Source organism: Dioscorea cayenensis, chromosome 3 (genome assembly GCF_009730915.1).
Source record: "Dioscorea cayenensis subsp. rotundata cultivar TDr96_F1 chromosome 3, TDr96_F1_v2_PseudoChromosome.rev07_lg8_w22 25.fasta, whole genome shotgun sequence".
In the NCBI taxonomy this organism is placed as follows: domain Eukaryota; kingdom Viridiplantae; phylum Streptophyta; class Magnoliopsida; order Dioscoreales; family Dioscoreaceae; genus Dioscorea; species Dioscorea cayenensis.
Window position 1 is genome coordinate 18,306,703 of NC_052473.1, and position 11,547 is coordinate 18,318,249.

Sequence of the window (11,547 nt, forward strand, 5' to 3'; positions counted from 1 at the left end):
TGTCGACTGGTTTGCATTCTCGTCCTCCCTCGCGTTCCGAAGATGTGCGCGATAAAACCCTAGTTTTTCTTTTTTTGAGCTATTTTTTTAGCAAATTTTTCTTTGTTTTTGATCTAATGTTTTGATTTCTTTGCATGCATTGCGCATTGATGCAGTTGTGGGATGGATAGTGATACCGATGAATCTGGGAGAAGGAAAGGCGGAAGGAGAAATCCTTTCAAGGTCCTAAATTTTCTCAACCATTTGGTTGTCTGATTTTGTGAATCATTGAATGCATTGATTACTTGAATCAGGGATTTTGTGTTTTTTTTTAAAATGAAATCTCTTTTGATGAATTGGAGTGATTTTGAGAATTGGGAATGAATGTGTTTGCGCTAATGATGAAGCTTCTGTGGTGATGAAAATCTTGAGTTTTTTGTTGTTGTTAATGTGTAGAGTGAATTGGTTTTTGATTATTTGTGAAGTTGGTTTGCTAGGATTGCCTTTTGCAAGGAAGAGATTGGGAACTTCTTTCAAATTTGTGTGCAGGAGAGACAATATTAAAGAAAATTAATGTGTTGTATTGATTTGATTTGGTTTATCTTTTTTAGTCTGAGTTGAATTCATGGTGTGGATAGAGATGGGACACCAAGTCTGTCAGGATTTTGTTTGTAACTGGCATGATTCAAGCTTTTGCCTACTTAAACCTTTTCTTGTGAGATTCTGTATGCATAGGGTTTTTGAGTGAGAGGTTTAAACACATGGTTATTCTGTCTTTCTGGTCGGATTAACTTTTAACCTAAAATTTTTAGGTTAAATATGTTGGATGTGTTTGATTACTTTTTTTTTTTTCTTCCATATGGCTGTTAATAAATTACTTGAACTTCTTGTCTGTATACACTATACAACATATCTGGCATATAGTTTGTCAGGAAAGAAGGTTAAGTGTCTTGAGAACAATGTATGAATCCAAGGATAACATGAATAATCTTATATGTTGTTGTTGTTGTTGTTGTTGTTGTTGTCGTTATTGTTATTTTGATTGTGATCAAACTATATTTTGTAATCTGTAGTTGTTTGTCTTTATGAGCCTTTATTTATGAAATTGGAGTATATGATTTGAAACTGATATTTACTTTATGTTGATGTCAATTTTTTTTTTCTCTGAAACATATGCTAATTACATTGTCATTCATGTGCTACAGCAACTCGAACAATTGAGGGCGCGTGCAGATGCAGTAACAGATGGCATTGTACGTAGCGTTGTATTCCTTAGTTTTGTTTTCCCATGTTTTATGCTAAAGGCTTTCCTTGTAAACTCTTGGAGGATCTAATGAATTATGTCATGCCTTGCAGAACTTTGCTAGGGAAGATGATCGTAGCTTGGAGGCTTCAAGGGAAAGATGTGGGATTTACATTAATGGCAATAGAATTGTTGTTGTAATATGTTTTTATTAAAAAATATTGGCTATGCTATTCTAATGGTGGAGTTTTTGAAATGCTCTCTTTTCAGTGTCAAAGGTTCTCAAGAGATATGAAGACTTGAAGGACCGCTTGTCAAGGTAGTCCAATTTTGGGATAATTTGTGATTAGTGGTACCATATATCTTCTTCATGTAACATTGGATCCTTTTGTCAATGATTAGTTTCCATTATTTATTTATTTATTTATTTAAAATCTGTATTCATGATTCATCATGCCCCATTATTGACCTGCCAAATATGTGAATCTATTGACATTAATATATTAGCCTTTCTTATGTCCTCTCATGTTATTCTCTCCCTCTTTAGTACCATATAAGTTCTGAATTATATCTAATTTTGGATGAAAACAATTTGGCGAAGAAACAAAAGAGATCTAGATCCTATTCTGTCTGGTAGAATGCCGTGTCATTGATTTCCAACTTCACATGTTAACTTTTTATGGGATAATGCTTTTTTAAATGTTCCTTGAGAAATTTCCAAGGACAGGAGACTGATTGGGGCATGCGGACAGTGTTCCTCTGTGCCTAGTATCAAAGCCTGCAGATATGCTATGCTTCTTAAACAGCTACTTGATTCTCCACCTGCATTTTTTGTGTACATTGTTTAATACTGCTTGCTAAAATGACATGTGTTGGCATTGTAATTGATGTTTCTGATATTTTTGTTCCAGTAATTTGCAATTGCGAATTGAAGTCTAGATAAATCTCTTTTTTGTTAAAATTATCTTCAATTATTGGCTTTAAGTGAGTCAATGGGCTTCTATTCTGCCTGACATATGAAGAAGTTTGCTTCTTGAAGACATCCCAGCCTCATTTTCACGTAGTTTTGCAACTAATTGCTTTTCTATATGGTTTCACTTCCATTAAGAACTGTGAAAGATGTTTAGATTGCAATGTTTGAAGTTGCTATTTTTCCTAAATTTCTTTACTGCTCAAAATTTTTAGTCAGTGTGAATATTATAATTCTTCCATTGAACATAAGTTGTTCCATTTCGTATGAGATACTAAATTTTTTTCTGACGAAATGAAGACTAAATGTCTTTTACCTTTGCTGTTTTATAGAGATTCTGATAAAATGATCTATGAGCGTTTGCTAAAGGACTTTGAAGCTGCGCGAGTTGCTCAAAGTGAAGGTATTTATATATGATTAATGTGTGCAGAGTCCTATAGTTTACAAGCAAACTTTTGTTCATTTTGATTTATTCTTCAGTATTTTTTTTTGGTCATAGAATGCCAATAACAGCTTTTATTCTTTCATATCAATTTTCATGAAGCTCTACTTGCATACTTTCCCAATAGCTTCTCTATTATTTTCTTCACTTTGGATAAATTATGGCAAACTCCTAATGGTTTCATGGGAAAGGTAGTTAAGGAATTGTGGCATCCATCATGGCAAAGAATCATAAGAAGGTTTCTTTTCATTTCTTTTGTAGCTTTGCAATTATGGTATTGTCGCTCTAATTGTGGTGCATTTTTTTGTTACATACAAACTACATACAGTGAATTTTTTTTTGCAGAAATTCTTTTGGAGGCTGAGCAGTGGAATGATGGATTATTAGCCACAATTCGAGAAAGGGTATTGCTAGCTTGTGCTCTTGAGGCCTTTGGTTATCTTTCTTGTGATTGTTTTAATTTTATTTCAGTCAGTTATGCATTTTTATTCAAATAGAGAACTTGATATCTTAAGGGATTAATTTTCTGAATTTAAGAATTCTTTTTTAATCCTATATGCCAAAAAATTTTGAAGCCATTGATGCTAGTTTTTAACTTGTTCTTGATTATGTGCTAAAGCTAGGAACTAACTGCCTTGATCTTGTAGACCAGGTCCACATGGAAGCTGATAGAAAAGCAATGGGTCAAACTGGCATGCCTCTGGATCCTCATTTCAATGAGAAACCTTCTTATAGAATTGGAAACAAGGTGATTATTAGCTGATGCTCTTCAAAGGTCTACCTATGTTGGCCTCATGTCCTTTTATGGTAGTGTTTTTTCTTCTTTGAAACAAGTTCTATTAGTGTCCATTTTGACGTTTATATTGTGTCAATACTGTTTGTTTTTGTCATAATAGCTATGTCACATTCACCAGGTATGTCTTTTTGGGTTAACATAAATTTTTTTCAAAATGTTAAGATGCTGAAATGTTTAGTAGAAGTAGAACAAGGTTAATATTTTTTCTACTGTTGAATTGCAATATCGGTTGACTTCAGACAATACTTTGCTTTTACGACTCAAAAGGTTGGGTTGTAGAAATCTTCCATATGAAAGTTAGATATGGTTGCGATCAAGTTAACAAACACTAACACCTCAAATATTATGTTTTGTTCAGTAAAGTAACATATTTCTAGTTGTATTAGAATTATCTGCATTTGAAATTTGATCAGTTCCTAGTTGTTTTTAATATTATATTGCTTCATTTGGATTAGGCGGGGTCTAACTCTTCAGTTAGAGAACAATCTTGTTTGAGGTTTTATTTTATATTTCAATTTCTTATTTTTTACATATGATGCCAATAAAATAATATCATTCAGTGGCAGTGTTTGATGGTATTCCTTGTTGGACACTTCAAACATGGACTTGTCCCTTAGTTTATTTTTATTCCTAGTGTTATGACCAGTGCAATTAGTACTTTAATAGATTTTTTTAATGCTATCTATTATAATTATCCTTTCTCATATTTTTGGTGTCTGCCTTTGTGTGTGTGTTTAAATCTGATCCATGAAAAAGCAATTGTCTACCTGCTTAACCCGTAGAGCATCTGACACTTGAAGTTAATGAAAATCAGAGATGTGGACACTGCCAGAAAAATATATATACAAACTCATGTAAATGTTTGTTTATATATTCTTACTCATTCCATTGTTAACTGATTTTTTGGGCAGGTACTCTTTTGTTTGGAAGGTTCTAGGATAGGCATACAATATGAGACATCTTTTGCCGGTACTTTGTTTCACGAGGCTTGCATACTTTTGTGGTTTATAAATTGTTGTTTAATTGTATAGAAAATTTAATGATCTTCACTCAAGTCATGTATAACTTTGTGCACATATAATCAATGTTTTATAATTAGGGCAGAGCATCGGTAACCGAACCGAATTATCGGTTAACCGAACCAAATTACATTAAAAAATGAGAGGGGAAAAACTGAAATTAACCAAACCGAAATCTTTCGGTTCGGTTATTAACCGAAATTTGTTATTTAACTGAAATTTTATAAAAATGCTTTTAAATCATTTGTAATTTTTCGGTTTGGTTATTAAACCGAAATTTTGTAAATTAATATGATTATTATATAGTAATACTGGACCTGGCCCATTTGGGTTTGGGACCTTGGTGATAATGGTAATGGGCTTATAAATTAATAATATTAATATATGACTTATACAACATATATATTTTTTTAATGTATGTAATTTATTCGGTTCGGTTTCGGTTACACCGAATTATTTTACAACAAAACCAAACCAAATACCAAATTATCAATAAAATTGTTACCAAACCAAACAAAAAAAAAATTCGTGAACCGAATTTCTTATTCGGTTTGGTTCGGGTTTGATATTCGGTTTTTCCGAATAATGCTCACCCCTACTTATAATGGAGTATACCTGGTTGATGAAATTAACTCTAGTTCATTAATTTTCTTTGTGTGGCTCACTTGAAAACATTGACTCCTGCGAAAATGGAACTAACACAACTGCCATTTTATCGTTTTCTTATTTTTCTCTTTATTTTTTATATTTTTCCTATTTTATTTGAGGATGGTTTCTTCTTCCCTGGCCTTGTTACTAGGGAAGAAGCACATCACTTGCTTACTTGATCAATCTCTTCTTTTCTTGTTTTGTCTTGGCAATGCTCAATTTTTAATATTTCCATGTAGATGCAGATGCTTGCATTTCATTCATGGTATCTTGTAACAAAATGATGTTTTTCTATTTCCTTTATCTTTTTAAGAATGGCATACTAAATACACTCCTGGATTTCAAATTATAATGTTTTCTTTAAATGCTGTTTGCAATTCTACATGGTGAGATTATGATAAAATTCTGCCATTTGTTGCTTGAAACCTGAGAAAAGATATCCTTGTTTTTTCAGGAGAGCCCTGTGAAACTTTCCATTGTGTGCTCGAAAGCAAATCGTTTCTTGAAAAATTGACTGTAATTGAGCACACAATTCCATTTTTTTTACCTATTAGAGAGGCAGAGAATGATTTCCTCTCGTCTAATGCAATGGTGGGTTGGTCTCTTCTGTGTTACTCTGCCTGCTCCATTTCTTGTTTTATCAAGTTTGTTATAAGTATCCTCATGTATGCTGCAATTCCAGAAATTCATCGATTATGTTGGAGCGCTTTTGCAGTCATATGTTGACAGAAGAGAGCAGGTAAAAGTGTTTATTTCTTATTGTCAGATGTGGTTTGACTTGTATTGAAATTCTTATGCTCTAGTATCTTCCTGAGCAGTCAAGGGCTGTCTCCCTTTAATCGAGATCAGATACAGATATCCATGAATCACATTGATGATATCATGAGATTTGGCAATTTTACATCTTAATCAGAAGCTTAATCATATGATTTTACACAATGGAATGCCTGGCACCTGGCAGAACCTAGATTCGCATTAAGTTGCACTATACTTGTAATAAAAGAAGAACACACCATTTATAACTTGATCAGGTATTTTTTTAGAATATATGTATATTTTTTGGGAGAAATTCTTTCTGCTGATTGAAGTATGCTAGCTCACTGCATTATCTGTATTGTGTTCTATCCTATTTTGCATAATAACTTTTGAGTTAAGTGTGGGTTTTGTTCTGGCATTGATCCTGACAAGCATATAATCTTTTATGTACATTGTTATGGAATGCCTATTATGGTGGAAAATTCACTTCACATGGATAAGTGGAAGTTGGATATGCATGACTTTTAATGTTAGGTTATAGCAAGGGATTTGGTTGCTAAAGGTTGGCCTTGTGTTTATGCCTCTGCTTAGTTTCTTGTTACATATGAAGAAGTTACGTGTTGGAAAAGAAATATTTAGTTTGGAAATGTTTCTTCTTTTTAGATTTGGTGACCATGATCATGTATAAATATTCTTTAGTAATCAGAGTATTTTAATGCTTTTCACCCTATATATTTGGTTTCTGTCGAAGAACTAGAACTGTCATATAGTTTGTTTCTTCTTGTCACTCATGCATCTCCCTTTCAAACTCTTTATTTGTTTAAAAAAAAAAAGAAAAAGAAAAAACATATCAATTAAGCATCTGTTTGGCACATTTTACCTGATTCTTTTGTCTTAAACTTTATGTAGGTCCGTCTTATAAAGGAATTGTATGGAAATCAAATTGGAGAGCTATTTCACAGTCTGACATACAATTTAATTGAATTTGTGCTGGATGATTTTGATTGGTAAGTGCCTAAATTTCTGTATGACTAAGAATGATTTCAAGTAAGACTTTGCCATTTCTCTTTCATGATTAGGAGTGCTATGATTGAACTCATCTGGTCTATGAATACTTTATGTTTCGTTTGTTGTAATTTTCCCCAACCGAACAACCCATGGAACTTGACCATTTTCTTTTCATCTTTGACAAGAGCTGTTATAATATAAAGAACATGTTGACCACCTCCGACATTCTTCTGAAATATATATATTTCTTTTTCTGGTGTAGCAAGGTGACTGTCAGTCTGAGATACGCGGATCTTGTTTCTGTATTACCGAGCCGAATTAGGGTATTAGCATGGCCTATTCATCCGTCCAAGAAGGCTTTGATAACCGACAAAAAAGGAAGTGGAGCAACAGTCGCCAAATCAATTCCTTCTCGCCTTTCTTATGCCGAGGATGCCTTGCGAACCATGAGCTTGCCAGAAGGTTCTCCATCATCCTTTTTTGCCCTAATTTCCAAACAACAAGCATTCCACCTTTCTGACAGAACCCTAATCTTTGTTTCTTTTTTTTCAGCATACGCCGAAATTGTGCTGAATTTGCCTCGAGTGCTTGAGCAAATCTTTTCACATACCGGGTCAGTGTAGAATTTGATCTTAAAAATCAATGCTACCAAGAAGAATGATGTGAAATCCGCATTTCATTTGCATCTGTAAATTTTTCTATGAGATTTTAGCTTAATCAGCAAATGTGGTGGCTTTAGATGACATGAAGCATGATCTATGGATTGATTGACTTGTGTAATCCTTTTTAACAAATTGAATCTAGTTTTCTGATAATTAGGTTTCATTCTTTCTGAGCTCGTTCTAAATTTCCATTCCAATTCTTCCTAAACAGCCAATAGAAAAAAAAAAAATTATTATTTTTTCTATAATACAAATAATTTTATAATTTACCAACGATCTTTTATTCTATTGTCATTGACTCTTGTGTGAGATGGTTATGTCATTAACATTGAGTAGGATTCAAAAAGGCATTTTGAGAATCGATCTGATTCTATCTTTATTTATTCATTTTGAAGAAAAAAAAGATCCTAAAAAATCGATTTTTTTTTTTATTATTGAATTTTTGTTTGAGGTTTTAATTCCATAGTTTATATATATGTATTTGATATGTGTTGTGATATTAGCTTTACGTCTGTGCATGTATTCGGATGTACGCTTGGATGTGTTTGTTTAAATTTTGAGAAAAAAAATTTAACTAAAAAAAATCAACAAGAGGAAAAAGATCTGTCTCTAGAAACTTATATCAGCCACTAATTATCAGCCACGTGGCAACATTTCAATCTCAACAAAGATAAGCCTCCCAGTATGAATGAAAGAAGAAGAAGAAGAAGAAGAAGAAGAAGGTGAAGCTCCAAAGCACAATGATCATGGCCACCATCTCCATCCAATTCCATCCCAGTTTCCTCACCGGCAACCCTCTCAGGCCAATCACTAAGCTCAATTACAAATCCCATCCACTCTCTCTTCTCCCATGCACCACTGCATCCATCCACCACCCCAACCATTCCCAATTGTATGCCTCTCTCTTCACTATTCATTCATTCAATTTCACAATCTTATATACTTTCTTTTTTTATATAATCTTATCTTTCTGTTATATATATATATATATATATATATGGTTGGAGAGATCAGGAAGAAGGATGAGTTGAAGCTTGCTAAACTAGCTATGGTGACATTAGCTGCCGGAGTTCTAGCTGTCACACCGGTGCAGGACGCCACTGCAGCCAAGACCGGCGGCAGAGTTGGTGGTCAGGCTTTCCGGTCGCCGGCGCCACCGAGATCTTCCGGTCCCCGGATCAACAATTCCAGGTTCTTTCTTACTTCTTACTTTTGGTACCATCTTATCATCAGAACAACTCATTAAACTACTTCTTTGTGTGATTTCAAGTACTATTCTTTTCCTCTATCTTATTATTAGTGGTTAATTAAAACAATATATCATTTATTAATTAAATTTTTTGGAGACGTTTTCACAGTAACCGTTAGATCACCCATCTTGATTTAACGGCTGTTGTTTCATTTCTAACCCCACCTTCAAGGGTTAGCATTATAATAAAACAACTGTTAGATGATAATCTAATAGTTGTTATGGACGTCTCTAGATTGTTAAATTTAAAGACATCTCTAGATTACCGGTACTCTATATATACCTCTACTAAAGCACAGTAAACAACAATTATTTTGTAAAAATAACATATACTTATATATATATATATATTTTTTTTTTTTTATTTTTGTTGGATGTGAAACAGGACAAACATTTTCATTAACCCACCAATTGCACCTCCATTGGTGGGAGGATATGGATATGGTGGATATGGTTGGTCACCTTTTACATTCTTTGTTCCGGGGCCAAGTGTTGCTGTTGGATTTGGAGGAGGCTTTGAGCTCTTTGCTGCCATTGTTGTTTTTGGTATCATTGCTAATGTTTTAAGAAGATTTACAAGACAAAGGGATGAAGATGAAGATGATTATTGAATTTATTCATATCATAGTTTTTGTGTATGCAATATGCATGGTTTTGTTGTAAAAGTTTTCCTTTTTTTCTTCTTTAGAAGTTTTTTAGTTTCATAATGCATATATGTATACTATTTATACTCTTTGATATTGGAATGGAAGTGTAATATTAGTTAGAAATTTGAGGGTTTTTGGTTGGGGAGGGTAATATATATATATATATATATATATATATATATATATATATATATATATGAGTGTTGGTTTTTTATGGACGCTTGTTAATAAAAAAATTACGGACATCTTGATATCAGTTGTTGGATTCAAATTCAACGTCACCCAATTGTATAAATAGTAAAGTGAACAATAGATTCAACAATTCTTCAACAATGTTATAAACAGTGCTGAATGTAATGAACTAAATAGAATACAACAAAGATAAGTAAAACTACCACAAATAATAGAAAGTGCAAAAGGAAATAGAAAGAAAATATAACATAAAAAAAAAAATGACTTTACTATACATTTGTCATGATGTGATAGTAGGTAGAGAATATGTGGTAGTAGATAAGGAATATTATTGGGAGTTGGTGGGATGAATTATTGGTGGTAGGTGTTACCAATTCCATTTATGAGACCCTTTGGATTAAATTGATTATAGCTATTCATTTATTTAGTGAGGGTCTGTAAAAACCCTCAAAGACACCTTGTAAAACCACACAAGAAAGCATTGTAAGAAGCATTGCTAATATAATTGAGTTTCCTCCTAATTTGCTTGTGTTACTTGTATTATTACTTACATACTTTAATTCTCTTTGTCAAGACTTTTATTTCATTTTTGCAAGTTTGTATTTGTGACTAACCAAAGGTAGAAGATTGCCTTGGCCGTGTAGAATATTGACCAAGGGCGGCACAGAACCTAGACAAAAGAACAAGCTTGTGACAGCTAGTTTAAGAGCTTTGGTTTTTCTTGTACTTATATCTTGCTTGTGAAAATGTCAGGCTCTCAAAGTGATATAACCCAAGTTGCTAAAGAGAAATAACACTACAAGGAAAGGTTGAGCTCTAGAGACATTATGGCAAAAATGAACGCAAGGCTATGAAAAATGGAGCTTGTGGTGGCTGAAAGGCAAGAGTGGTTTGATGATATTGATCATCGAATTTGGGAACTCAAGAATGGGCGTGAAGAGTTACGGAAGGAGATGCAAGGTGCACTCAACATAGTCACCTCAAAGTGCCTCAACAATGTGAAAAGCTTGGAGGAGACTCTCCAATCCAAAGTTATTCTTATTGAAGAAAAACCTGTAAGGATCATCACCAAAGTGAAGGAAGTAGAAGAGGAGCTCGCATTATGGAAGAAGGCAATTGCCCAAAGAGCAAACGTTGTCATTCCAGCATCACCAAAAGTCGAGGTACCTACACCCAAAATCTACAATGGGACTAGAAACACCAATGACATCGACAACTTCTTATGGGGACTAGATCAATATTACAAGGTTCTTGACGTGGAGGCGGCCAAGAAAGTTGATTATACAACTCTCTATCTCATTGATGCCGCAATAATTTAGTGGAGGCTACGATGTAGGGATATCGAAAGAGATACTTTCGCTGTAAACTCTTTTGACGATTTCAAGAGAGAACTTAAGAAGCAATTCTACCCTGAAAATGCCAAGAATGAGACTCGAGCGAAACTCCGCAGACTAACCCATAAAAAAAAAATAAAATTAGATAAAAAAATGTGATGGGTTCACCTAGAATTAATGTTTTTGCAATATGAATCGCGTCCTAAAGAAAAAACTGAAAAAAACTGCAAAACTAGTTTAAATATTTGAGTTTTTATGTAATTAAAAAATGTGAATAGAATGAGTGAGAACATAGTGCAACGATGCTACTTCTCAAGCGTTCAACACGAGCTCCCCTCTCCGGCGCCGGCGACGGCGCCGACCATCTCTTCAAGCTAATCACCGGCCACCCATCTCCTTCCCACCTCTTCCCTCACCTCTCCCTGACCCCTTCCCTCCTCTCCGACCTCCTCTCTCGCCTCCTCCTCTCCCATTCCCCCTCCTCCACCGCCCTCTCTCTCTTCCTCCATTCTCTTCCCCACTCCTCACCAAACTCCCTCCACACCCTCCTCCAAATCCTCTCCCGAGCTCGCCACTTCTCCCTCTCCTCAAATCTCATCCAA

The 11,547-nt window shown here is 34.2% G+C and overlaps 2 protein-coding genes across 6 annotated transcripts; both read left to right on the top strand.

Moving 5' to 3' along the window:
• Nucleotides 1-8,416, top strand: LOC120254079. Of its 5 annotated transcripts, XM_039262225.1 has the most exons (15): nt 1-44; nt 156-222; nt 1,185-1,232; nt 1,336-1,384; nt 1,493-1,541; nt 2,525-2,595; nt 2,980-3,038; nt 3,287-3,382; nt 4,342-4,399; nt 5,552-5,688; nt 5,780-5,836; nt 6,763-6,860; nt 7,124-7,323; nt 7,414-7,474; nt 8,164-8,416. In XM_039262225.1, the coding sequence occupies exons 2-15, from the start codon at nt 163-165 to the stop codon at nt 8,195-8,197; spliced, it is 1,077 nt and encodes a 358-aa protein (XP_039118159.1). In that variant the 5' UTR covers nt 1-44; nt 156-162; the 3' UTR covers nt 8,198-8,416. The 5 variants fall into 5 exon arrangements, with proteins under 5 accessions (XP_039118159.1, XP_039118167.1, XP_039118175.1 ...); XM_039262233.1 differs by lacking the exon at nt 8,164-8,416 and having other exon boundaries at nt 7,414-7,686; XM_039262241.1 differs by lacking the exons at nt 7,124-7,323; nt 7,414-7,474; nt 8,164-8,416 and having other exon boundaries at nt 6,763-6,864.
• On the top strand, nt 8,223-9,500 carry LOC120254110. Its single transcript, XM_039262258.1, has 3 exons — nt 8,223-8,415; nt 8,538-8,714; nt 9,158-9,500. Exons 1-3 carry the CDS (start codon nt 8,264-8,266, stop codon nt 9,381-9,383), a joined length of 555 nt encoding a protein of 184 aa, XP_039118192.1. The 5' UTR covers nt 8,223-8,263; the 3' UTR covers nt 9,384-9,500.
• Nucleotides 9,501-11,547: the final 2,047 nt, after the last annotated feature.